This window comes from Neolamprologus brichardi, chromosome 10, assembly GCF_056152115.1.
Source record: "Neolamprologus brichardi isolate AB-2024 chromosome 10, ASM5615211v1, whole genome shotgun sequence".
Lineage (NCBI taxonomy): Eukaryota > Metazoa > Chordata > Actinopteri > Cichliformes > Cichlidae > Neolamprologus > Neolamprologus brichardi.
Window position 1 is genome coordinate 25,240,326 of NC_142113.1, and position 27,857 is coordinate 25,268,182.

The 27,857-nt window shown below is 40.7% G+C and overlaps 1 protein-coding gene across 4 annotated transcripts; it reads right to left on the reverse strand.

Moving 5' to 3' along the window:
• Positions 1-7,429: 7,429 nt before the first annotated feature.
• On the reverse strand, positions 7,430-27,857 carry macroh2a1 (macroH2A.1 histone). Of its 4 annotated transcripts, none has more exons than XM_035905308.2 (9): positions 27,716-27,857; positions 26,216-26,416; positions 25,596-25,702; positions 25,305-25,496; positions 24,072-24,176; positions 18,217-18,307; positions 16,035-16,124; positions 11,064-11,238; positions 7,430-8,963 (listed from the first exon to the last, which is right to left on the reverse strand). In XM_035905308.2, exons 2-9 carry the CDS (start codon positions 26,385-26,387, stop codon positions 8,798-8,800), a joined length of 1,098 nt encoding a protein of 365 aa, XP_035761201.1. In that variant the 5' UTR covers positions 26,388-26,416; positions 27,716-27,857; the 3' UTR covers positions 7,430-8,797. The 4 variants fall into 4 exon arrangements, with proteins under 4 accessions (XP_035761201.1, XP_006785104.1, XP_006785105.1 ...); XM_006785041.3 differs by lacking the exon at positions 18,217-18,307 and adding an exon at positions 20,486-20,585; XM_006785042.3 differs by having other exon boundaries at positions 24,072-24,179.

Below are 27,857 nucleotides of genomic sequence, written 5' to 3' on the forward strand. Positions count from 1 at the left end.
TATAGTTGTAGCAATTCAGTACTGAACAACTTGAGCTAAATGTGATACTAATACAGTATTTATATATACAGGCTATTTCTGAATAGAAAGCTAGATAAGGAAAAGCACAGAGTTTAGTGTAACACGATACAGCTCAGTTTAACTAAATATAGACTTGAAGTAGCCTTAAGAGTAGTTTAAAGAGACTTTTTAAATATTGAAAGATTGTAGCAGTATGTTAGATAGAGGAGAAGAAGAAGAAGAGCTGGACACCGTCTCCAGGACTGTGTGGGTGTGATTTGATCACATTTGACTGATGGTGGCATTTTCCTGGCGGCAAAAGAAAACAGCAGCAACTGCCATCAGCTTCTGATTCCAGTATTGCTAACATCTGCCATTTCCCCAAAGAGCGCAGCTCACTTCAAACCGACGGGGCTAGCGCAAGAAAAACAACAAATTTAGAAAACTATCATGTGAAACAAGCAAAATTGGCCTTTTTAAGAGGTTGGCAATGATACTTGTTTTGCAACTTCAGCCAATATCAACATTTTGTAAAGTGAGTGGGTTTTTTTCAAAATGCAGAATTAAAAGCAGTCACATGTTATAACCCCCCAAAACTGCAATTACGTTCACATTTTGGATGTTTAGCCAACAAATGCTTAACTCAAATACTGCTAAATATTCAGTAAAAAAAAAAGTTTTCACGTCACTCTGTGCAGTCCTGTCTTTACAGCTGCTAATCAAATCAGATCATCGAACAAGTGTGAGCACCTCCATAAAGGAGGTTATGGGGGTTTGCTGGTCTGGAGCATTCAGCTGTGTGTTAATACAATTCTACAGTCTTCCCAGCAAATTCTGACTCTAAGGTCAAACCGTCCAGCACTCAGAGAAATTGCAAGAAACAAACAAACATCTGAACAAACCACAAGACCTCTGAAGCAATGTCCTTTGGACAACATGACCAAAGTGGAGATGTTTGGCCATAAAGCACAGAGCCCCACCTTTTGTCAAAGCCAAGCAAAGCCTATAAGCACAAACACCTTATACCAACTGTCAAGCAAAGCAATGGACAGGTGATTATTTGGGCACCTTGCTCTCACTGAGCCGTCTGTATACCAAAGTATTCTAGAGTCAAATGTGAGGTCGTTTGACAAACAGCTAAAGCTTGACCAAAACTTGGTCATGCAACAAAACGATGATCCCAAGCACAGCAGCAAATCTACAACAAAAAGACTGCAAAGGAAAAAAATCATAGCGCTCCGATGTCCCAGTCAAGGTTCAGATCGATCGAGGGAGCTTAAGAGAACTGAATGAACTGAAGCAACATTAAAAAGAAAGAAAATTTAGCCAAGATTCCTTCACAATGATGTGACAGGCTCATAAAGTCATACAGAAAATGATTATGTCAAGTTATTGCTGCTGAAAGTGGTTCTGCAAACTAATCAGTCATGGTGTGTACACGGGGTTTTTCACACAATTGGACGCAAATTATTGCTGGACGATTCAGCTAATGTTTTACATGGTCTACAACCATATTGTATTAAAACAACTTTTTATTTTAAAACTATCGTAACTGTTAGAAACCAAAGTTTAGTTTTATCTTAGATGAAATTCACCCCTGATGCCAGGGAGTAGAAGAAAGCATGTGAAAATAGAGCTCTTTAGACACTAAAGTTTGTCATTTTTGGACACAATTTCTGTTGTCTTTATGTGGTTAAACTGGGACCATCCGCTCCTCCAAAGAGTTTAAAATTTACAGTATACAGGAAGTGATTCTAAGTGAGTCTTTTGTTAGGTCTGCTTTAAGCCCAGATTCCATGGTTTTCCCAAAATAACCCACTTGGGTCACATGAGGTCAGATGCAATATTTTTTTGCTCATGTGTAAATCCATCTCTTGAGTTCTTGGAAATTATCAAATTTCTCGCCGTGCTTTTGTTCTCAACCACATGAAACCCCAGCTTGACCAAAAAACAACCAAAGGCTACTGTTAAACCGTCTCAGAGAAGCACAAAACACCAACCATGCTCACAAATATACTTCACAGAGGCTTTATTTCCTGCTCGACTTGAAAACCAGTTTCACCGCAGAGGGTTTAGGAGGTTTTTATTAACTTATTCAAACATGAGAAGCAGTCTGGTACACAGGTTTTTTCAAAATGTCCTTGGAGCTTTGAGAGGCACCATGAAAACGTAAGCTGTGTATTTACACTGGAAAAGTGACCAAACTGAACATGCTTTTTAAAAATAGTAATAATAATATTTCTTTAAGTTTATGTTAATATACAGTTTTGTTTCGGGGGGGGGGGAGCAGGAGGTTGCAGCTGAAATGTATAAAACTGTAGAAGATAGTGACAATGACATCAGAAAGAAGCCAGAATAGTTTACCAATTAATGGTGCTGATGAAGTTCTTTATTTGGAGGTTTTATGTTTTTTATGCCACTAAATGATCTGTATGTAGGGCTGTTTGCGTTGTAAGCTAACATAGCTTATTAGCTAACATAGCTGCTAATTAGCAGCTATGTTAGCTTTTTAGAACATCTTGGAATTTGCAGAGTCCGTAAGTGGCCAATTAATGGAAACTGTTTTTATTAAAAGAATAGAAATATAACATTTTCTTCCTCTGTGATTTCAGTTTTATGAAATAATCAAAGTGATAACACCTTCAACACACTTTTTGGCCTTTTCTTTGACCCTCTATTAATGAGCCTCTTTTGTGTTCGACTCATCTTGGTGCCAACACGTACACTTCGCTGTCCAAAACCAGTAGCAGTTGGAACCAGACTGTTGCTGTTATCAGGCTCCAGTCAGGACTCATGGCTATAAAGAACATAATATTGCTCTCGTCTTATGAATACAATGAAAAGCGGGGCAGATCTCTGATGACCAGCCCCTTACCCCTCATCTTTTCTACTCCTTGATCTTTCCTCACTGTTTGCTTTACTTTATTTTCTGTTTTTCCTTCCCCCCCTCCCCCTGTAATTTTTTCGTGCAAAGAATAAAATTTCATCTGCGCGGGCTCTGGGAAAGGCGAACATCGGATTGGCCCTTGCCCGTACAGATGCTTTGAATTTACGGGGCTTTTCTGCCTGCGAGCTGAAGCGGGGTTGGATGGAGGGATGGATGGTGAGATGGAGGAAAAGAGATGGGAGGGGTTGGACGGGGTTGAAACCTGCCTGTATTTCCTGGGGATTAGGCATCAGATGGGCGCCCTCAGAGGAGGTCTCAGGTCCCGGCCTCCCTGGATGGCTGGGAAACTGACCCCCATCTGACTTCCATGGTCTTCCCTGTTCCCTACCAGCATGTAGCCCCAGGACAGGACCAAGGCCTGGGCTCTATCCAATAACCAGCCGGCTCACCTTTTCCTGCATGGTGGACCAAATATAGAATGTTTATTTCATGTTTTTTTATACCTTCAAATACTTCAGGTTTAGTGTAACTGTTTTTACAGTTTTTCTTCATCATTTCTATCTGAACTAACAATATGATTGCTGAGAGCTGGGAAAATCACTGAAAAAAGACAGCTTGTTTGATTTTGTTGGAGCAATTTTCCTCAGTAAATAAGACCGACATTAAAATGACTGAAATGATCCAAAAACTATTAAATGTAGCCTGATTTAAATGTAAATAAGAGGGGGGACACAAGTATACAGTTGGTTTGATAAGTCTGATTCACAGATAATATACAGATGAGGTTGAAAAGCGTGACATAAACTTGACACAGAGGACGCTCGCCTTCAGAGTAATGTGTTGACATGTGTTGGCTGAAGCACTGAGGCACAATTTTGACCTTTGTGTCAATTTTGTGTCACATTTTTTTTCTCTTACAGTTTCTCTGCTTATAGAACCATTGGTAAGTGTTGGTAGACCAGTCTGTGTCTTCCAAAGCAATCACACAGCGGTTTTCGGTACAGAACCGTATGCCTCCCATCAGCCAGCTTTACCTTGGGACAGCAACCATTCAATCGGGGAATGCCAATTTTTCCTGTGGTTGCCAGACTGCCACCAACTGGTCTCCAGACCTATGCCATTGAGGCCTAATGGTATAATCATACGAGGGAAGCCAGTGGTTGGACACGCCAGCGCAACCAAATTACTGCAACTGTGAGCAATGTTGCCTATGACAAGGTTGCTTTAATGACAGGTACCAGGTCTGTAGTCAATCACCATCAGCTGCTGTCTTCAAAGCAACTTGGGCATCAAAACAGAGTTACAATTGCAATAAAACTGAATTTGCAACAGAATGGAGTCAAGTTGGCATTTACATGCAATGTGTTTGCGATAATACAGCCATTAACTGAGATAAACCAGCTAAAATCACAAATCTTTTGACATTCAGACTCCAGCCTGAGGCTCACAGATTTGAAATTCAAAGATTCCTTCACAAATAGTGAAGCAATTACTATAGAAACTATCAATTCAACTTTAAACTCATAGACAATCTGCAACATTGCTTTCATACAGGAATATAACCAGAAAACCACCAGTTGTTGAGTCCCGTATTGCAAAGAAACACATCACAGACAAGCTGCTCAGCCCATACTGACTCAGATTGATTACACTGTGTTGGCAATCTGTCTGTGTTTATCACGTAGACCCAAATTATTTCCAAACCCTAACCAATCTGTCTGAGAGTGATTGCAGCCAGTCCCAGTCTGGCCACAATTGTTGGGGGTGTTGCACACTCAAACTCTGGGCAACCAGTTGGTCACTGCAACCACTTGGAGTCACTGTGAAAGACACTCAGTGCGATCACTGAGCAACCACCGATTTTTCCTAGGTGCAACGAAGTTGTCGTCTTGTTTTTACTATAGTGTGACTGAGACATACCACAATTTTTTTACCAGCAATTTTAATGAATTTTATATTGCAAATATATTATTACTACTGTATCGGCAACATTTGTAGATCAACAATGGATCACATGGTGGTACAATATCCCAGTTTCCTTATTTTCATTTTTCAGCTAATTTTTGATTTTACCTGCTTTACATGCCCAACACCAAACAAGCTAGAGACAAGATAGCACCTGGTGGCTGAAATCAGTTGAGAACATAACTTCAATTTAATTGAATTTAATTGAAATTTTATTTATATAGCACCAGATTAAAATAACAGTCATCTCAAGGCGTTTTAATGAATTTGTTATAAAGAGCTTTTAATATAAGAGTGAGAACATCAACTATATGACAGTCCCCTGTGAACAAACTCTCCTCTCTAGTAGGAAGAGACCTTGAGCAGTAGAGTCAGGAGATGAGAAAAACAGATGAGAAAAAAGGGAGTTTAAAAAGTAGAGTGAATATTAAACCTATTCACCACGTGCCAAGTAACACAACTCTAAATGACTCCAAATGTTTTGTGCTTGTTGAACGAGTCGGCAGAAAACACACACTACTTTAAAAATGACGGTGCATCATTATTATGCATAGAGGCTTTTTGCTCAAAACACCAAATGAGTATTTCAGAGGGCCAGCTCAGGTTGAGCTAAGATGGTTTGGACATGCAGGGCAATGAAGAGCAGGGATAGGGGAAGAAGAAGACTACAGAGAAGGTTCATGGATGTAGTGAAGGAGGACATGGAGAGGGTTAGTGTGATAGAAGGGGATGGTAGGTGCGGGGTGAGATGGAGGTAGATGATCTGAATGTGTGGCACTTGTAGGTCGCTTTGCTTTCACTCTTTTGTCCAGTTCATCCCAAACCAGCTCGATGGGGTTTAAGTCTGGAGACTGTTCTGGACACTCCATGTTTTCAAGCTTACCATCTTGTTCTTTTTCCCTGAGGTAGTTCTGGCATAGCTTAGACGTATGTTCTGGGTCATTATCCTGCAGTAGGATGAACCCCTGATCAACTAGGTGCATATCAGAGGGAATTGGATGGCGCTGCAGGATGATGTGGTAGCCCTCTAGTAGTAGTTTGGTTCAGAGTGCCTCTCAGTCTATTCAAGTCACCGACCCTGGATCCATCATACATCCTCGTCCATGTTTGACAGTGGATGCCACACACTGTGGAGCCATCCTTTCACCTACTCAACAGCGTGCAAAGATCCTGCGTAACGATTTCAAATTTAGATTCCTCAGTCCATAATACCTCTTCCAGTCTTCAGTAGTCCAGTGGCAGTGTTTCATTTGTCTTATTCTGACATCTTAGCAGTGGCTTTCTTGCTGCAACTCGTCCTGTCAAACCTGCAGCTCGAAGTCTTCTCTTCACAGTTGAAACTGAGACTTGCTTACCACGAACACTATTAAGCTGTTGTCCTGTGAGTCACCTATCATGCAAGCTGTTAACTCTCAGAAACTTGTCCTCTGATTCAGTTGTGGCTTTGGGCCAGACCTCCTCCTGTGACAGTTTACCCCATTTTCTGAGTGCCTTTTAACGGTGAAGGTAGCTGTACTCACTGACACCTCGACTTTCCTTCAAATTTCTCTGTAGGAAAGATCGACATTTTTAAGTGTTACGATGGTCTGTCTCTCTTCCATTGTTAATTGCCCTTTTCTCACCATTTCTGTAGCAACACACTACTTTCTGCAGTACTATATAGTGCAACTGATGCTCACAGGGGTATGGTACCGCAGTGTTTTCCAACACTGCTTTCATGCAGACAGAGGGGGTTGTAAGTAATCCAGAAAAGTTGGAACACCTGTAAGAATTAGTAGCACCAGCTGCCAAGGCTTGATTAACCTCCAGCTTTAAATTGTGTTCCCTGAAAAAGGCCTTTTTGTATAATTTTGAAATGTACTTTATTTTTCAGTTTTGAGTAACCTTACCTTTTTTTTTAAACCTCTGGTGTTTCACCACTTACATTTGTACCATTTTAAGCTATTGATTGGACGACAACTTCAATTGCAATAAGTAACTGGAAAAGTTTGGATTTTCTATGATTATTATTTGAACATTTGCCTCCTTATGTTCTACTTTAAACTGATGAATATGGGAGATATGCGAGAAGCTCATGTGAAAAATCTGTAGGGAAATAAAAGTTAAGCAACGATGACAAACTCAACCTAACCAAAAAGAGGTTGCTTTAAGTCTTTTGGATTCATGCACAACTTGAACCAATCTTAAACGTGTGATCCTAAATTAAATTAAAAGAGAAATTAAAACTACTCAGGATTTCTTCCAGTGAAAAACTCGTTTGGTCCTCCTGAACACAGACACGCATATGCTCAATGAGCAGAGGTTCGTGAGGCTTTCGCTGTGGCTCTCAGTCAAATCAAATAAATGTAGCGTGTCATCTTTTTGCCATTTGTTCTGCAACACTTACAATTATGCTCACTTTAATACAGTGGAGAGGGATTTATTATTACATCCAGCACACACACTCTTTTCCAAAGGGGACAACGAAGGCTTCTATTTCAATTAAACTTCACGCTCACACATGCATTTTTAATCATGAAGCTCACAGTTACTGGCAGCATCCCACAGATCTGCATGAAACACAAAATGATCTCAGAATTTTTGAAGGTATTTTATTACCGGAGTGTGTACAGACCTTTTGCAATCATCAATTGTAGCAATTATTTAGAAAGCACCTTACTTTTTTTTCCCATAAAAAGTTAGACTGTTGAAAAGTCTAAATGCAGCAAAACAGTCCGGTTCCTCATATACGTTCAAATAGTCCCAATTCAAATCCAACCTCAAATCAACCGCTGTCTGTGTGAAGAGGTCTGCTGCTGCACAAGAAAATGGCTGAGATGGAAAGTCCAATTTGTGATTATAGGGCGCCATCTGGTGGTGGCTGAATGGAAAGAACCAAAAACCAAAAGCAACAGCAAGACATCCTCTGAATGAGTACATACTGTATGTTTTATGGCTTAACAAAGACAAACACACTTCTACATTTTTTTTCCTTCCAAATACCGTGCCACTTAGAATCAGTCAGAAAATTAAAATAGAAAATAAAAATCTATGTTACAGTTCATTATTTTACTATAACATTTCACAAATACTCCATCTATATAAACACTTATAGGAACACACAATATAACCCATTGTTGCTCTGCAAAGACCTCCAATCTCCACTTAATCAATGTAAATGTACATTTTTCCAGGTGCAAGTATAAACTCTTAATAGTAGGGTCAAGACATATCAATAAACTCTTTCCAATTTAGGTTTTTCTTGGAAATTGAAGGCATCTGCAGCACACTGCGAAAGCATCTTTTGACTGTGGAATCAAAGGCAAAAAAAAGAGGAATCTGCAACACACAACACAAAAACAAAAACTCACTCCTTTAGTCTTTAACACAGGTCTCGTAAAGACCAAACCAAACGGAACTTTTCTTTACGCTTTTCATTACACAGTGCGATACCAACAGAAATTATCCAAAAATGTAGAATTAATACCCCAAAAAAAATACAACACACAATTAAGTGTCCTGTGTTACTAAGCACGAAAGAATGAGGGTAGCTGTTTTTATTGACTGTACTGTGTTTACATGCATTAACCCGTATTTATCGGCCTTTTCTGGAAGCCTTTTGTACTTGAGGTGTAGCAATGTCTCATAGCATCTTTTTAAACTGTATATGTTCTGAAAATTAAATCTTAGAGTGAGTGCTCTCACTTGTTCAATCTGTTTTGTGTGGCACTGTGTGTTAAAAGACCGCAGAATGAACAGTGCACGTCTACATTTAAATGCCAGTGATGACAAGTAAATAGGAAATTAAAAACGATATAGGAATTTTACAAACTTAATGCAAAAACAAGTTCCCGGCTTTAAGAAAAATTTTGTTTTCTTCTTCTTCTCTTCAAAATTAACCGATCACTAGTAAACGCCGCCTTCAATCCTTGCAGGTAAAAACAAGGAGGGGAATATTCCGCACTTTTAGCTCGTCTCCAGCTTCGCCATTTCCTGCACGTAGATCCCGATGCTCTCGCTGTCAAACAGCACGAAGTAGACGGTCTTGATGGTGGAAGACATGGTGGCCACAAAATAACTGGAGATGGCCTTGAGGATCAGCTGGGCTGCCGTCTGCTTCGGGAAACCATTCCTGACGGGAGAGTTTGCACACACTTAGTGAAATGTGGTCTCACACGCACACACTGCAGAGATTGTCATTAGTGGTAAGGATACACATGAAGGTAGTTATTTACTAGGCACATATTATAGATTGAATTTGGAACCAAGTTTTCCTGCTTTCAACTCAGGCACCAATTTTAAGCTGTAAAAGGGTGAATGGCGAGCTAAAGTTTTTCCTATAGCTGTTCAAACCTCATGAACCTGAACTTTGGCTGCTCCCTGTTATTCGCTGGTTTCCAACCAGTGGCTTCACAAAGGTTGGGAAGATCAAATCTGAGCTGCTGATTATCAAGATAAGAAATGAGAAAAAAAAAAAGGTTTCAAGCTAAATGCTAATAAGAACAAAAGTAAAAGTGCTAAAAAGTTTAGCAGGCTAATTACACATTGTTAGCTAAAAAAGTCAGACGTAGCCAGTATAACATCATCCACTGGTCTTGAAATTGTCGTCTTGTCGGCATTTTGGTCTTTAGATACTGAATGCAGCCACATTTGGATGAGTGGGTGGTGTGGGTTAACTAAAGCTCATGCTAACTATCTTGTTTAGACCTCAGTAACACAAGCCTAAACTGTGCGACCATCCAACGAGGTTAAAATATACGTTGACTAGTTTGGAGTACATGCTGAAGGTTTCTGCATGAAGCCGAGTTAAATCTGTTGCAAAGAAGGTGCAGCACCAAAAAAACCTCCATGTGATTGCTTTAGCAGATTGCTGCAGTTGTCTGTAGTTTGCAGGAAAAATGCCGACTTGTCTGCAAACATCCGCCAGTTTAATTTCCCAGCCATAGTGAAACTTGGAAGACGTTCACGTTCAGCAGCCTTACTACAGCAAACATCATATTTCAAAAGGCACAGCTTGTACTTTAAAAGGTGAACAGCCTGGGTCACACTTTTCAGAGTTTCACTCCTGCTAAATAAAGACTGAGTTGCAAACAAGTCAGCATATTCCATGTAAACTACTACCACCAAAGAAATCGCAGAGGTTTGCAAAGGATTTCATGCTACCAATAGGCAACTGGTCAAGGAATACACTCTGGATTAAATCACAACCTATTTTATCTCAGCCTACTCTAAACGAGGCCATAATTATTATTTCTTCATTAAAATTAAATATCATTTATTTCTATGAAAATGCAAAGATGTGGCTTTAGACCAGAAAAAGCAATCTGATTGCTATGCAGGAGTCAACTTCTGCAGGCCTGTTCATCTTTTATAGAGAGTTTAAGAAAACAACAAGTGTGTAAAGACATAAGATGTTTGCAGATCACCAAAATTTTGCCAATTTATCCTCAGACAGATCTGAATGTGTGTAAAGTTGACTAATGTAAAGCCACATAGCATTTGTTGCTTTATTGCTTAATTTTGATGCTACAACATGCAGAGTTACCTTTTCAATCAAACCTTTGTTTGAACCATTGTCAAATATTCAGTAAAGTAATTCTGAGTAATTAATATCAAGTATGTAAATCTAAAATGAAGATTTCTGGCACTAGAAGTGGGTTTGATTTCAGCCTTATAGGGAAAAAAATGCTTAAAATGCAACATTACGTACAGTCAGGATGTCATGTTGGTCATCTCCATCTTTTATATACAGTCTATGACCTCATTGTGCTGCTCTCAGTGTTTTCTATGGGATCAAGCTGGATGTGTTCACCTCTGTTGCCAAAGAATTCGTCTCAATCCCCATTTTAAGTTACAAAATAAAAGAAGGAAAACTGCATGGGTACGCACATAAACATGAGCATGAACAATATTTTCCATAGCCGAAGATCCAAGAATGCTACTCAAAGATGTTATAAGGAGATCTGAGACGTTTCACCCAGCTGGAATGTTATTTCAGGAGAACTCAGTGCAGTTTTTTGGGTTTCCAAAGTGTTCGTATTATCCCCCTTTTTTTAAAAACCACTTTTAGCTTTAGACCAAAAAAAAAAAAAAAAAAAAGTAAAAGTAAAAATGTCCTTAAGTGGATAATCATACTGCATACTGGTGATATACAGGATGTGGACCAGATAACATTACATTTTCTAAGAGTGTCTTGTTTTTACAGGCGTCTTTCATCTGCGTGTTTTCTTACCTTCCACTCCCGATGGAGGGAAAGGCCACAGACTTCAGTTTCTTCTCATCTGCCAGAGCGAGGCAGTTCTTCACCGTCTTGTCCAGCATCTCCTCGCACTTGTCGGAGCCCCAGCCTGGACTGTTACAGTGGATAACGTACTTAGCAGGCAGGCCAAAGCCAGCGGTCAACACGGCTGAGAGAAGGGGGGAGGAAAGAATGGTTAATCACTATGAAGGAAAGAGGAGAGGAAATAGAGACACCAGGCGGAGAAGAACTGGGAAACAAGGAAGGATAAATACTATGCTTGGACAACATGCCAACATTTTTAGGCTTGTTACAATGATGAGACTTTTTTTTGAAACACAGCCCGAGATTTATTTAGTCAGAACAGTCAAATGTCAAAGCTTCTTTCATTCCGTTTTGTCAAAACCTACAAATTGTTTGGAGGCCAAAGGTGCTAAAAGATCACTGCTTAGTGAAAAATCTCCAAAATCTCCATGATATTTCAGTGAGGTGGGCTGTTCCTCCAGACAGCAGGGAAGAAGGGGAAAAAAGAAAAGTAGAACAGCAAAGACGGGGAAGAAAAAGGAATGAAGTGAAAGTAAGAGAAAGAAAAATGAGAGAAGCCTGTACTCTGTTGTTTAACATTTAGCTTAGTCTTCCCTCAAACCCAGCAGCTGTAAAAAGTGTAACTCAGCCAAAGCCTCTGATTTTCTGAAGTGCAAAAGCCTCCAGTCAGAGTTTATTAGCCCACAGCGAACGTGCGACTGGACCGAAGTCAACGCTGAGGACGAGTTCATTTCCAGATGGCTCAGAGAGGACGGAGAGACTTCACACAGCTGAGCGAGAGCCAGTCACGCCGCATGTGTGATCTGGTTGTGAGGTAAAGTCGAAGGACGATGATGATTATGGTTTTCATGACTGCCTGCCGAGTCCAATTTGTTTTATGGTTTGGGTGGGAGGAAGTGTGTGTGGTGGTGTTTGTGCACTGCGCACAACCTGCCGATCAAACGATGATGAAATCCAGCCCTGCAACATTTATGTGCATTTTCTGCATCTAGGTGCAAGGAACTTATCTGGTTACGCCAATGATCGCTGTCTTTTAATCAATCTGCCACTGAAATATGAACACCATCACATTGCTGCAAGAGACGAGAACCTTCAGGAACCCAGCATGTATCTGTGGGTCTTATACTGCCATTTACAGGCTAATAAAAAAAACAGTGCCAGCTGCTGGTCGATGGCCAGGCTAATCATATTGTGCATTTAAATTTTGATACTCATGTTAACCCTTTATTGCCCCCAGGTCTGTCAGTCTTAATTTCTCCTTAAGAAAAAATTTGAAAATTCAAATGGTTCCTGAAAAGAGGAAACTAAATTTTTGTTCAATTTTACAGACGAAATTCATCCATCAGTTCTGTATGAAACTGTTGATTATTATATGCATCCACTGGAAACATACGACTGGCATTATGTGCTGTCATCTGACATATATTACAAAAAACAAAACAAAACAAAACAAAAAAAACACTAAATATTTTTATTACATAAACACCTTACATTTTTTATTTACCCTCAGACCTTATTTGTTTCATCTCTGCTGGACTGGGATGACCCATCAAGCTGCCTTAGGGTTGCATGGGGCCATCTAGAGAAGCAGGATTGTGTTTGTGGGACTAATTGTGAATCAAGTGCAGTGGCAAGTTCCTTCATTAGTCACGCGCTGTGCTGGACAACAATGGAGCTTTATGGCACTGATGATTAAGCCATATCGGGTTTTGGCTACTTGTTAATAGACAAACCCATTGCTGCTTTTCGTGCAGAGTGTATTACAAATAAATCGATCCTCTAAGAACAGTAAATGTTAAAGATTTAATGAGCTAACTGTAAATCCATAAAATTATCAGTTTTGCTGTTTACTCAAGCCAAAATTCAGAATCTTGGCTGCTCATTTATAAAATCCTCTATAATCAGCAGAGCAAGTCAGGCTTCGCGGAAACCTAATGAAGAGAAATTTCATGCACTCTGAGTTTTGGTGTATAAATAAAACAATTAGCTTTTACTTACTCAGCTAACGTTTTATTTTATGTTATTATGCAGGCAGCAGCAGTAATTCTAGAAATTACCACCTAAAAATCACTCGTAATTTCAGAATATTAAACTAAATGAATTACCTTGGGTTTGAATAATACACTTTAGTACCTGCCTGGACTTAAAATGTGAAACTTTGCTTGCAGAGAGACAAAAATGTTGGTAAAAGACATCACTGAGAACCTTTTGGACAGCTGTCCTGAGGCAGGTGTGATCAGCGTGACCACAGGGCCGATCCAGGAATCCCCATCAGGCTCTGCTGGCTCGGTGTTCAGTCACCTGGTTATCTATTTACGAGCTCCGCATAGAAAGCAGGATTAGGATACTGAGCGAACTTGGCTGAAGGTGGGCAGCATTTGAAAAAGTGAGTGTGAGTGATGAATAATGAGAGAGATAAAGTGAAAGAACCAGAGACAGATGGAGAAAGAATAAGAGAGGCACTAAGAGGGAACAGACTGAAAGATAAAATAATCTTTAAGGACTAAAATAATATTGCTCTCTGAAGGCCAATCCCTGTAGCTGCAGACTAAAGTCGCCAAGAACAGATGTGATGTGCCAGTGCTACATGTCTTTGATCACAGTCATGACCAAAAGGAAAAAAAAGGTTCCTGGATTCACGGTTTCAAGTTCAACACTGAGCTTTTAAGTAAAGAATGAATTAGTCCAAGTGTGTAAAATCTAGGCTTCCATGTCCAAAGAGCTAATCCTGGCTGCGGTGTCATTTTCTTAAGCTGGAAGGCCAAAAAGACCCTGCCCTGCTCTGCATGGTGTGCGAGATGAGAGATTTATGAGACACGCTGACATCACTGTCATACGAGCTGGGTGGTGCTCGAATGGATCAATATGCACTTTTCCAACCCCTTTCAATCATGTAATCAGATCAAAGTGTGGAAAAATCGGATGCACAGTGGGTGAATGTTAAAGCAATTTTTAAAAAGAGGCAGTTGCAGCGCATCTTGGTGTTACGCTCATACTTCCTTTCCAGCAAACCAAATGTTTCTTTAAAAAGATTAAAAAAAATAATAAAAAAAAAAAAAATCTAGAAACAACACTGATCAAGAATGTTTCTGGATACCAAATTACAATAAACTTGTTAACATCGTTAAAAAGACCCAGGAACAGTTACAATACGCTTCGAAAAGAAGTGAGAACGAAAAGGTGGGAGTGGTTATTGAGCACTTAAAATGTTAAGCAAATCCTGTGAGGTGACAAAAGTTTTGTTTTGTTTTTTCATCACAGTGTGTGTGAAAGCGAGAGATTGTTTATTTGCTTATTCCTAAATAAAAGGAAGACTTTGAAAACACACAAGACCGTCAGGGTAAAGAAAATAACTGAATAATCATGCTGGATTTCTCAACTGACATCATGAACTGGGTGTGTTCAGTGAATCAGTGGATGCCACTTTGATTGATGGAAATCAAAATTGTCAACCTACAGGGGCCTGAGTTCAAAGACACACCGAAAATATTTTGGCAGGTTAGTCAATTTTGCTGTATGGATGGACCAATCACTGACTTCTACAGACATGGAGATAGACCCACGTGTTTATTTGCATGTTTGACAACATCAGGGCGTGCTTCTAACGAGACAATGTCATGGATACAAGTCCTGGGGGGGATCTGGAGCCGGACAGTCTGAGGTGCAATCTGACAGCATCGGATCGGTCCAAGGATGTCATTCCGATCCCTAACAGCAGTCAGGGTGCCGTCGCCTAGCCCGTAGAAGCCTGTGCGTCCCTCGACTATCATTGGCCCATCAGCAAACCAGTCATGCTGAATGTTACAGGCAGCACAGCGTTCTCTGTTGCTTCTCTGTGCTGGGAGGTGCAGCAAACCTTCTGGAAAAGGCACCCTTTGATGTATCAGGAGTTGGACTACCTGTGCCACCTCTGTAGGGTCCAGGTATCACCTCATGATATCAGTAGTGACACTAACACTAGTGGCAGCACCTATGGTATGAATTTAAAATTCCTACATTGCTTTGTTCTCAAGTTATTGCATTCACAAATTTGGGTGTCCATGTCCTCGCCTGCCCAGAGGTGCTGCACCTGTAGTTAATTTCTTGTTAACACCAAAGCAGCAACAAACTGCTCTGCCCTTTATCTGACCAGATCAATATCCCAGATTTTTAAATGACTTGATGCCACAGCCTTATTAAAAAGTGTTCCTCTAATTTTTAATCGAGTAGTTTAAACGTTTCAAGTTGTTACTGTACAAGCCAGTAACAAGAAGACAGTGAGAGGAGCACTCTGATGTGATTGGAGGATAAGGTTAGTGTAGGCAGGTTAAAGCAGTAGACCTCATCCAATCAGCAACTTTTTCAGACTCCAAAGAAAACTAAACTCTGAACCTGCTGGCTCATCACATGGTGTCATAATCATTACCAGAAATTATAGGAGTTCTTGTCACTCTTTCAGGCTTGATAAATTATAATTTATTAAAAAAAAAAACAAAAAAAACAACTCAGTAGGATTATCTGGATATTCCATCATTGAGCAGGCATTTAGTTTTAAATTTCTGGATTTGGATCTTGTATTTATTTCTAAGTAAAATATAACATTTCCCCTTGTTCAGCTGATACTCCTCTTACTCAGTGACGATGATGTTTTTAGTTCACCGGTGTTGCCAGCCTAGCATCATGTAGCAGGTTTTTATACCCCTGTGTTTATGGCGATTTATCTTCTTATATCATTAAAATACACCAGCGTTTATTTGAAAAAACATATTCTGCCAAATTTTTATCATTTCCACATGTTTATCTGTATGTGGTGTTAAAATAATGGTGATAGAATGATTTAATGTCTTATTTACAGTACCACAGCGAAGTCCGAGCCAGATCTTTCAGGCCTCTACTTTCTGTGTCCAAAATACAAATAAAAACAATCCTCTGTGCACTTACCACCAGCCACCTCCAGAGGGCCGTTTTTCTTCTTCAGCTCTTGCACTGCATCGGTGAACTCTTTACCCCCCTTTTTCTCCAGAGCAGAGCCTGCGAGGGGAGAGAGGACTGAGGTGAATGCATCCTCACATACTGCAGAGAGAAAAACAGCAGGCAAGAAGAGAGCTGACTGGTGATCATGCAGACAGACAGACAGACAGGCAGGCAGGCAGACGCACAACAGACAATGATGCTGTCAATCATTTCCCCCGGCCTCTCTCTGAATCTCTGCACATTTATAATCAAACATACATGTTCCTGTTACTTTCATTTTAAGAGTCTGGGAAAGTCTCATAAATGAAGTGTACGGATTCAAAGCTACCATTTTCAGAATGACTCATTCTGAGAGTTAAACTAATGTATTAAAGCTTCAGTCTGTAATTACTTCCCTCTGTCCTTCCATAGTGGCTTATATGCAGTGAGGAGAGTATTTTCTTTCAAAATAGCAACAAAAAAAGTGGGTGAGGGAATATTATAGTTAACAATGTAAAAGCTTTGCAGCACTGATGAATGGACTTACAGGAAAATAGTCCTAGCAATTTAAGTTTAACTAGGATACTTGATTTCATGTGTATTCATGTCTCACTGACGACATTTATACCACTTTAAAATGCACTCAGAGCTAAAGAGAGAAGAGGGGAGGCAATTTAACGTCACCAGAAGCAGACACATGAATGCTCTGGCTGCAACAATATTAAAAACAGGCAGGGAGGGTAAAAAAAACAAGATCTGGAAGTAAGAGTAAAAGTCAGCATTTTAAAGAAAAGCCCCTCAAATCATTTAACAGTCATTACAAGAAAAGCAGACAAAGGTTGATGGTCCTCGTAGGTAAAGAGCTAGTTAATATTTGTTCAGTCATTAATCCAAATTGCCACAAATCAACCCTCACGGGTTTTAATATGAATCTTCGGGAAACAGCGTCTTAGACATTTTCTCTCTTTCTAACCGTCTGAACTGACAGCGCAGTCAGAGAGGTTAAATGTCACAGGAAATGAAGCGAGTCCCAGACTGTCTGCGTTTCAGTCGAGTGGAACAAAGCAACAACAAGCAGCAGCACTGTTTTAGGATCACACCGAGAAAGTGTGTGTATGCATTACTTGATGCACTCAACTGCTCCGTGTGCGTCGCATTTCTGTTCTTCTATAGGACTAAGAGAATCACTAGGAGTAGCATAAACATTGTGCACATTGTCTTTGGTGGGAATAACTATGAAAGGTTGTTGGAGAGAGCGCAACGCAAAAATATGCGCTACCCAGGTTAATTGTTACACATTCTGCAGGCCAGCTGGAAATAATACCTGGATGATGTGATAATAAACTGGCAAAGATTTGAAAGTTAGCCGAGACCATGAACGTTTACCGCAGTGCGATTTAAGATTTTGTGGCAAGGAGCCAGATTCAAAGCAGGAGGAATAATTTAGGCAGAAGATATGATATGACTCTGAAAGCTTGTTGAACACGCTTACAAAAAGCTTATAACACACTACGCTCCAGATACATCTCTGAAAAGCTGTCACAGAAGTATGTGGCAGTCCAGCTTTTCATCCACATATAAACCTCACACAGTGTCAGCGCTTCGACCCCTGGTGCTGACGTGGGACTTCGAGGTCACCCAGCTAACTACAGTTACACTGCTTCGCGAATGAGAACGAGCGGGAACCAGTTTCGAAACATTCTGAATCGAGATGAAAACCAAAATTTACATGAAGCAATCGAGTTGAGTGTCCACATTTTGTTTGCCTACTGGCTTCGGTTTATGGAAAACATCGCGTGTGAATGCAGAATTTTTTTGGCAGCCAACTTTCAGATCTTGGCAGTTACCCACAAGTACCTCATTGCACTAATCTTACAGCCTTTACTTGCACTTTTCAAGCCTCTGCAAGTTAATTTATCACTGATAATGACGGATGGTTTTTCCTCCCTTTTCAATTTTTAACCATTGAGCAATTCTGATCCTATATTCTGTGGTTATGCTTTAAGAACAGCAGGGAGCTTGGTCGTGGTCTAAAAAGCGCTTCATTAAAGAATAAAAACTGTGCTGCTGCTGTGATGTTTGCCCACAGACTGCAGCGCTGACCATCTGGATATGCAGAGGGAGAGCAGACAGGCAGTCGTGGTGTCTGCAGTGTCAGTGGTTCCTTTACCTACTTCACCACCTGTATAGAGGGAGGAGTTGGTCGGGTGAACGACAGCGTCGCTCTCCACGATGGAAATGTCGGCTTGGACAACTTGCAACTACAGACAACAACAACAGGCAAACAAACATGGTGGTAAAAAACACAGTGAGTGACCAGGAGCAATAAGATGGCAAAAAGAAAAGAAAGAAATAAATGAATGAAAGAGAAGAAGAAAAGAGAAAGTGAGCACGCTCCTTATTGGCTGAGGACATCACAGGGAACAAGGAGGCAACTGAGGAAATGGTAGGTCATGTTACAGTATGTAATTAGGAAGCAGGACTGCACAGTTGGCTAGATTTGCTTAAAATAAAACAAGAATAGAGTAAATAATCCAAAAGCGTGTAATCGTCAGGGCGTATAACCACACCCCAAAATGTTTTTATCCCTACAGTTTTCCAGCAGCAGAATTTAATCCGTCCAACTGTGTCATCCCGAGTCCTGAATGTTATGATCGCACTCCAGGTGAACAACCTCACAGTCAGGCTGAAGTGAGCGCCTAAAAGAGGCTCGTGTCGGGTTTTCTCTCGCTCTACTTCAGTGCACTACCGTGATCTTCAAGCATTACAAAAGGTCCTGCAGCCCTTTGAAAGGAGGACAACCTGGAATGAACCGCAACACATTTACACAACAGGAGGAGCAAGCAGGATCGCTGCTCTGAGGAGCTTTGAGAAAATCCTTGAAAGTCTCCACAGAAATCGCTTTCTTCTCCTAGAAGCGGCATTTTATCCATGCTTTTCTATTGATTTGAAGGGAAATTTCCACCTTTCTGCTCTTATATTCACAAGTCAAAGAGCAGGAACGGCTACTTTAAGAATCAAAGCATCTCATTGTTTATTCACACTGTGAGCAGTTCTGTTACTTCCAAGGAGCTGACCATCCAGCAAGCATTGAATAAGTCTACTAAGGAACATTTACAGGAGCATTAACCAAATAGATTATAAGCATAAATAAAAACAAGACAGTTATTTAAACCCACACCCCCAAAAAAAATCGAATCTAACATTTGGCGTTTACTAAGCTTTAATATAACTGATCTTCTATTTCTATTAAATAGAACATTATACAATTATAATGTTATATTTCATTTACATATAATTTAGAAAATTCATTACTTCAGTGTTTTCAGACTGCTGCCACAAATGCTGTGTCTCCCCATGAAACCAATAAACAAAATTAGATTATTGATGTTATTTCATTTCCCTAATTTGTGTGCACTTGTTTCATTTCAGTGCATTGTGAATGTATCTACTTTTAAATGCTAGTTTATCCCACAGTTCTCTTTAGTGCATGTATGAAGGAGGCACAGGAGAAGCCATTTGCTCCATGTAGCAGAAAAGAGGCAGATTTTACTTAAGTTTCTCTGAAACTGTTGACCTAATGTCAGCAGAAAAAAAAAAAAACTATTAAAGTATTAATTTGCCCCAAACTAAAGACGAACAGCTGATGTCATAAAAATCTTATGGCAGGAAAGTTTTAGCTACAGCACTAAACGTCTCGATGCATTCTCAATCATCCAGGGAAGTAAATCTCCAAAAAGTTGATTCTGTTCATCTGGACGTAGCGTTTTGTGGGAGAAACGTTTCGTCACTCATCCTAAATTCACTTGGATGAGTGACGAAACGTTTCTTCCACAAAACGCTACGTCCAGATGAACAGAATCAACTTTTTGGAGAGCTACAGCACTAAAGAACCTCTGCCTTTGAATGACAGCTGAACAGTGTAACCGCTGCAGAGGACCACCTGCCACCTCAAAGCAATCAACCCAGAGGAAACAATGATAAAAATCTTTTCTGATTTTCCCCCAATGGCCATGGGTGAACGTCACTAAAGCCTTTTTGCAGCAGCGTCAGCATAGAAATGTCTTAAAGAACAGAAAATGTAAATAAAAATGCATCTCAAATACCTGCTGATTAGAAATCACAGTTTAATACAATTAATGTCAAAACTACAGACTGGTTGTGCTTCAAATTGCATTTTAAAAACCTGATTTTCACCTTCTGTTAAACCGAAACCTAAATATCCACTGTCCACCATCTGAACCGAGCTGCTCACAGTGTGAAAGAATGGAACGGGTGGAAAAAGGTCCTCTAAGAAGCTTGAAACTTTGATATTTTTAACCCAGTAAGGGTTCAAGTTAGAAGAAGCTGTGCTGTTGAACCTTCAATGATTTTGAATATCTAAGCCCACGCGGACGAGAGGGGGTGAAGGAAGGAGGGCAGGGAGTTGAGGAGCTCACCTAGATCATCTTTAAGTTCAAGTTCAGCATTGGTAGGGTTGATGACCCCCTCCACGTCAAAGCCAGCCAAGTTACTGACCTCGCTGTGGATGAGGTTGAGCTGCGAGGCGGAGAGCAAGGGGGAGGGAGCAGGCATGCCAAGGAGGAGGTGGACAAGAAGGAAGAGGTCAGGAAGCAAAGCCATTAAAACCAGAGTAACACTGCAGCTCAGCAGGGATACCTTGACTTTCTGGTGAATTACACAAACGGACACAGTGCACTTTGTTTCCTAAATTTAGATTCAAAGCCAATTTTGCACAGGGAATGCAAGAAAACACCTGAAAACTCCCTGAAAATGATTTAGTTTGCAAACCTTATATGCATTTATTAAACACTACTTTAAAGCTGAATGTTATAGTATCTAGTTGAAAGCCAACTATAAGCACACTGGTCCTTTAAATGACATGATAAAGTGCTTTCATTTGCAACTGTATATTGTCCAGAGGGGATGCAGCCTATGGTAATCTACATTTAAATGCAATGACTTCTTTTTATTGAACGCATTTTAAAACAAGCTTATATTAGTAGGATGTCCCGTGGTGTCCCACAAGGTTTCCAACTCCTACATGTCTTGCAATAATCTGTGTAGAGTACAAAGGAAAACCCCGCTGCATTAACTGGAAAAGATAAATTTGCTTCTTTGTTGACTTGATTTTAAAGTTTTATTTCATGGTAGCAGGACCAACAGTTTCAAGAAAATGAATTGAAAATGTCAAGGTATTCCTCTGAATGTTTATCATTTCAAACAGACATCCAGTAAAAGCACCTCTCAGCTTAAGATTCAATAGTCATCTGCTATTCCCCAGACACTATATTTCAGCAACAAGCATTTGAAAGTCAGAGTTGATGATAAACGCCCAGATTGTCCCAAAGAAAAACAGAAGCCAAGAAGATCAGAAAGAACGATAGCAGTTACAACAATTGAATCTTAAAAACACACACAGAATAAAAGACTAGATTTTCTATTAATGACTTCATTATCACAGTCAGTGGGAGGTTTATTGCATCCATCTGATTAATTATCATCCACTGATGATAACTGCTGCTGTAATCTTTGGTCAGCTACACAATCAAGCACTGATACTCTGCAGCAGCAGAGTATAATATTTCCAATCTGCAAATGAAAAGCTGAAAGCTTTTAATATTTTCAGCATCTAATCATTTTTTTTTAGTCCTTCACTAAAACACTACAGTACACTACATGCATCATCAAGGAATGCAAGCACTTCATTGTTCTTTGTTCATTGTTACAGCTCATAAAAGATTCACAAGCACGGTGCCAAGAGTCATTATGCTTTTAAAGTAGCAGCGGTAGCAGAAGACGGCAGCTAAATCAGGGCAGAATCAATTCTAATTCACTAGCAAGAAAATGTCAAGTTAATTAGTATGAAATGACATATTAGCATCAACATACGCAGGGCAGAACAAAGCATGCAGAGCTGCCAACTGCCAGGTGAAAGCTAAACCCTCGGTCACACCGGGACAGAGAAGCAACTCCCTGGCGCATTTTTCCCTCGCAATCGGTCGTTGCCAGATTGTTGCTGACTGGTTTCCAAGTCTGTGTGACTGAGGCCTGAGGTGAAACCTTAAAGTAAATTACTTCTCCCAATGCGTGTTTTTTTTTTTTTGCATTAAAACAGTGTAAGAACGTATTTTATGATTCAAAAATTTGCAAAATAAAAACGAGTTCTACACTTAGTGGACACTTTGTTGGGTAAACCTGTTCTGCGCATGTAGATATGGTCAAAATGACCTGCCGACATTCAAACTGAGCATCAGAATGGTTGAAAGAAAGGTGATTTAAAAGGGGTACTGAATATGGCGTGGCTGATTTCCAGGTCTACCAGGATTTTCCTGCACAAGGATTTACAGAGAATATCAAGTGAGCCAGGTCAGAGAAGACTGCGTTAAGCTGATACAAAGGCAACAGTAACTCAGATACAGCCTTTTGTTACAACTCAAGGTATGCAGAAGAGCATCTCTGAATGCACAGCACATCAAACCTTGAAGTAGATGGGCTACAGCAGCAGAAGACCACACCAGGTGCCCCTCCTGTCAGCTACAAACAGGAAACTGAAGCTTCAGTTTGAACTGGCTCACCAAAACTGGACAACGTGAATCTAGAAAAGCGTCGCCTGGTCTCATAAGTCCTGATTTCTGCTGTGACATTAGGCCTAAAAACAAAAGCATGGATCCACCCTGCCTCATATCGGTGGTTCTGTGTGGTGGTGGTGGTGGTCTAACTGCTATTAATGTCTAATACAAGTAAAGTGTCCAGATGTTGTTATGTCATTACTAATGTGTGTTTAATTTGTGATAAATTATCAAAAAATTTAGTGAAAGGTGAAAAAGGTCAGACTGGTGTTGCCAAACAGGAATGCTGTTCATTCAAATATTTGTCTACACATTAAAGAAAACAAAAGTTAGCACAAAGGGTAAGAAGAAGGGTCAGATTCATATTAAATCAGCAGTTATCTTCAATTCCCAATGTGTGAAATTAATAAAAAGGGAACCGGTGGCACATCTTGCATCATTCTTGAGTCATTCATTCTCTAATACACAGTGTAACTACAGTGCCTTTTATGTTGTGTTTTTTTTTTAACCTCCAGTGATTTTCATGAGCATCTGATCTGATGACAGTCTTATGCTCTTGAAGTATATTCTGAAAAAAAAAATCTTTTGAAGGGATTCTGATTACGACTTCTTGCAAACTTACTTTCAGGTTTCAGCTCAGCCAAAGGGTTAAAAAGCAGTTTTTAATGCTCAGCAGTACCAAAGCAATGGGAGCTAACGGATCACAAAATATGTAGACACAAAATATCTCTCTCTGTCGTTCATATCTCTATATCTATGTATCTATCTATACATACTCCAATTTAAGCCTATTAGACCTTCACGTGAGTTACAGCAAAACTATCACAATGTTCAGTGTGAGGAAACTTATATTAAACAGAATAGCAGAAGCTTCCTTTTAAGAGACCAACTGAATGGCTTAGATGTTATCAAATCATCTTTGACGGATTTCCCGTGTTAGATCTAGTTCAGTCATGAGGGAGCAGCACAGATAAAAGGCTGAATAAAAACAGTCGGATGTAATATGGAGGCAACAGTTTGTAGTCTATTGAGTCTACCAAGAGCCTGAGAGACCCTGTGGCAGCGCATGAAGGATTCTTTTCTGCTTCTTATCTGATTTGAGTTATACACACAGAGCATTTGGTTGCTAAAGAACATCAGGTCACAATGAAAACAGAAGAAAACTCACAACTGAAATAAGAAAAACATTATCTCAAGCTGTCCATCCTTTAAATAAAAAGTTATTAAACGCTGACCCATTGCTTTTTAGCACAATACAGTCCCCTTAAAACCCTCACCAGCCTTTAACATCCATCATATGGCTCCACGTATGTTTTACTGCATCTATAAAAGATTTGTGTAGACTTTCTTCGTAAGCCTCATGAATCACCATCTAAAACTTGAACTCGACTCTGTCAATTCAGACATGCACTAACCTCAACACAGGTCACCGCTAATTATACAGAGGACTGACCTTTTGACCCAGAAAGAGGCTCTTGGTGGAGAGCACGGTGAAGCTGTCAGATGGAGAGCCCTCTGTAGTGCTGTCTGCTGACGCCGCCTTGCTCACCTCACCCTGCTTCTGTTGAGGACACAGAATACATGTTGACATGTGACACTTCACTTCTAATTGCAGCAATAATGCCCCCACCATGGGAGGGTCAGAGGTCAGCTACTGTCTCTGTGTTAAAGCTGCAGATTTTAATAATATCTTGCCTCAGTTTTGTGCCTTCAGTTGTATTTATTTCTGAAAGTTAAAACAATAAATCCTGCAGCGCCATTAGTTCCCGTTTTATTTTCCTACAATGTGGAAAAGGATGAAATCTCAATTTTTAATAATAATTTCCTGATGTTAACTGAATGCAAATTATTTTGTTCCAAACTTAAGCTCCAGAAGTGTTAAATCCACTCCAGACATAACTGGGGCACAAAGGTTTGCTTAAACATTGTGTATGTTTTGTTGAAGGCTGGGGGGTTTTCTGCTCCTACTTGTCTTTCCAAATTTGATTAGTCTTAATTTGCTTGGTTTCTGTTTGTTGTCTACGTGAAATGTCATTTTGTGTAAAGAGGGTGTATTTCCTCTCTTACAGCCACAATAGGTCAAACATGTGTTTGTGAAGTGTTGCAGCTCCACAGCTATCAGCAGGAGAGCTGCAAGCACTGTGGACAGGAATAGCTTCCTTGCAATCAGCAGTGGAGTGTCTAGTACCTGCCGCTATGGTCAGTATGGATGCTTTTAAAAAATAAATAAAATAAACCCAATAGTTTGAACTGATTTTGAGACGTGTCCGACAATTAAGTGCAGTAACGACCAATGATAAACTTCAAACAGTTAAAATCAGTCACAGTCGCTCTTAACCTCCTAGGACCTGGCGTCCATATATACACACATATGTGGACATCACATTTTGGGTTGTCTAGATCAAAATACTACATTTTGCTCTACAAGGGCCTGATATCTACTTAGGAGGACATTATACTGCCACTGTTCTATTTAAATTTTAAACAAATATCATCATATGTGGATCTCATTTTTCTCAGAAACAAAAATTAGGTAAAAAATAAAATAAAATAAAAATCTGGCAATTCTTTGTTTTTACATTCATTAGGTCCCAATCAGCCCTAAGAGAAATTAAAAATGCATGGCATAGAAGAGTTCGAGTCTTAGGAGGTTAAAGGCATCAGTCTTGTTCACATTAAGGCATACCTTAGCCTTGCCTCCTGCCTTTTTCCCACTCAGTTTCTTAGCTGTCGTTTTCTTGACCGGCTTGGGTTTCTTCTCGGGGGCAGGTGAGACGGGCGTCTCCAGTTTCCCCTTGGCGCCTCTCTTCTTGGCCAGCAGCTCTGGATGGATGTTGGGCAGGACTCCACCTGCTGCAATGGTCACGCCTTTTAGCAACTGAAACAATTGCAAATGTGAAATTAGACAAACCAAGACAATGTCCATGATGCCCTGCACCACCTGGAAGTTAGGATCATTATTTATAGAGCAGCTCACCTGGTTCAGCTCCTCATCGTTGGCGATGGCCAGCAGGATGTGTCGTGGTGTCACACGGCCTTTTTTATTGTCTCTGGCCGCGTTACCTGCCAACTCCAGAATCTCAGCTACATGGATTTTTTTTAAAGTAGAAGGAAAAGAAATAATCAAGGGTGCTTTAAAAAAACAGCTTTGTGTCCTGAATGCTGAATGTATGAGTGAACCTGATTAACTTTCATGAGGTCTTCAAAGAGTAAATGTGCCTCCGAATGTGATTTGAAGCAAACATCAGGACAAACATGGGTGATCTCTGAACTGTGAAATCCCTCAATAAACAGATTTCCAGTGCTTCCTCATCAGTATCCTCTAGCAGCACCATCTCTAATAGCAGCTAATCTGCAGCACTTTGCATTCTATTGGATATCCATGTATTGCTATCCAATAGATTTACAAATATGTAAATAACAAAGCATGCATTTGTCACAGGGTTTTTTTTTTTCTTCTTAAAGTGCCCTTACATACCCCTAAAATGATTTTAAAGTAGTCATTTGGTAGTTCTATTGTCTTGATTCTGGAGTCAGTCCTTGTGTTGCTGTCTGTTAATATTTAACCACTCTCTTCCATTGCAAAATAAATCTCACCAGTAAGATACTCGAGGACAGCAGCCAGGTAGACAGGAGCTCCCACCCCAATGCGGTATTTAGGCAATCCCCTTTTGATGTAGCGCAGCATACGCCCCACGGGGAAGATGACCCCGGCCTTGGTGGACCGCGAGGTCTTGGTCGACTTCTTCTTTCCTCCTCGGCTGGACATGATGCTGTGACTGCTACCAGCGTCAGGCTCTGCATGGGCACATCAGCCACGATCCATTGACAAATCTGAACAACACTGATCTCCTTTATTACAAACTATTAATTTGTGCATGACAAAAAGACCAATACCCATTAGCCAAATAGCAAAAAGATTTATCTTTACGAGCTTCTTAAATTGCTGCAAACATTGTGGACCAGACCCAGTACTCTATTAAGCAATCTGCAAATAAACAGAGTAATCCTTTGATAGGAAAACGTACCCCTGCTTTAACTTTCTGTGATTGGAGCCCCTTTCTTGGATTTACATAGTAAAAATTATAAATAAATACACAGATAACAAGGACTGGGTGGAACAGCCATTAAATTCCAGACATAAATGAGTTTGATGTCATGGGGGCTTCATAAAGAGGGGGGGGTGTTTTTTAGTACACACAGTATGCCGCTTTCCCTCGGGACTCCTACTCTTTCGACCATTTGATGGGAAACTGCAGAGGACCCAAATAAGCCTTTCATTTTATGTCACCATGGGGAAATTGCGCAACCCAAATGTGACATTTTACGGTCCTGACATCTCGAGAGAGGTCGCTCGTCAAACGTAAACGCGATACGCACGCGGTGAGGCAATAAAAACTTCCCAAGTCACCCCGCCGCTTTACGAAACGTAAAGATTACTGCGAGCGAAATCAATGCTGCTGCACCAGATGCAGACACCAATTAGCTGTGTGGTAATCAATTAGCCCACAGCACAGGCCACGCCACCCCTCCCCAAAAAAACCCTTCTCCCAACGCAAAAAGCTCCGCGCGCGATACAGTGTCCAAGCCCCCGTTTCCCGCGGCTCTTCAGCTTTTTTTCCCCACCAACAAACAGCAAGCACGTTTTATTTCTCCCGCAACATCTGCGGCATTTCTCCACTCTGACCAGGTGTAAGGTGGGCTGAACCGCCACTGACAGCTATTTCCGCGTGTCAACAGCCCGCCGGATGTCTTGCGCGCGTGCGTTTAATTCCCCCACAGTCCGTGCGCGTGACTAACGCCAAATACCGAGCTGTCAGACGACTGGAGGACGATTTTAATGCTCGGGTCAGCGGGCTCTACCGGGGTTATTTCCACCCGAGAGTGGCGGCAGCTGCCCGCTCCTCCTTCCCTCCCCTTCCTGCCCGTCAGCCCCAGCAACACGGTCTCCCTGTCGGCCTCCATGCCAGGGAAAAAAAAAAAGCACGAAATGGCAACGTTAACGTCTCAGCCGGGGTAACGGAGACCGGCTCGATCGACACGAAACGCCAACACCAGAGCTGACACGGCTGTGCGCGAAGCTGGCGGATTACTTACAAATGCGAGAGAGGAGCGGAAAAATTTTCCTCTCGGTCTCCGGTAACAAGCCTGGGCAGTGTCCCCGTCTCCCACAATCCACAGCGAGTTGAAATATCGGAGCGAGCCAGCGCTGCTCGCAGAGCGCGACTGCTGAGAGCAG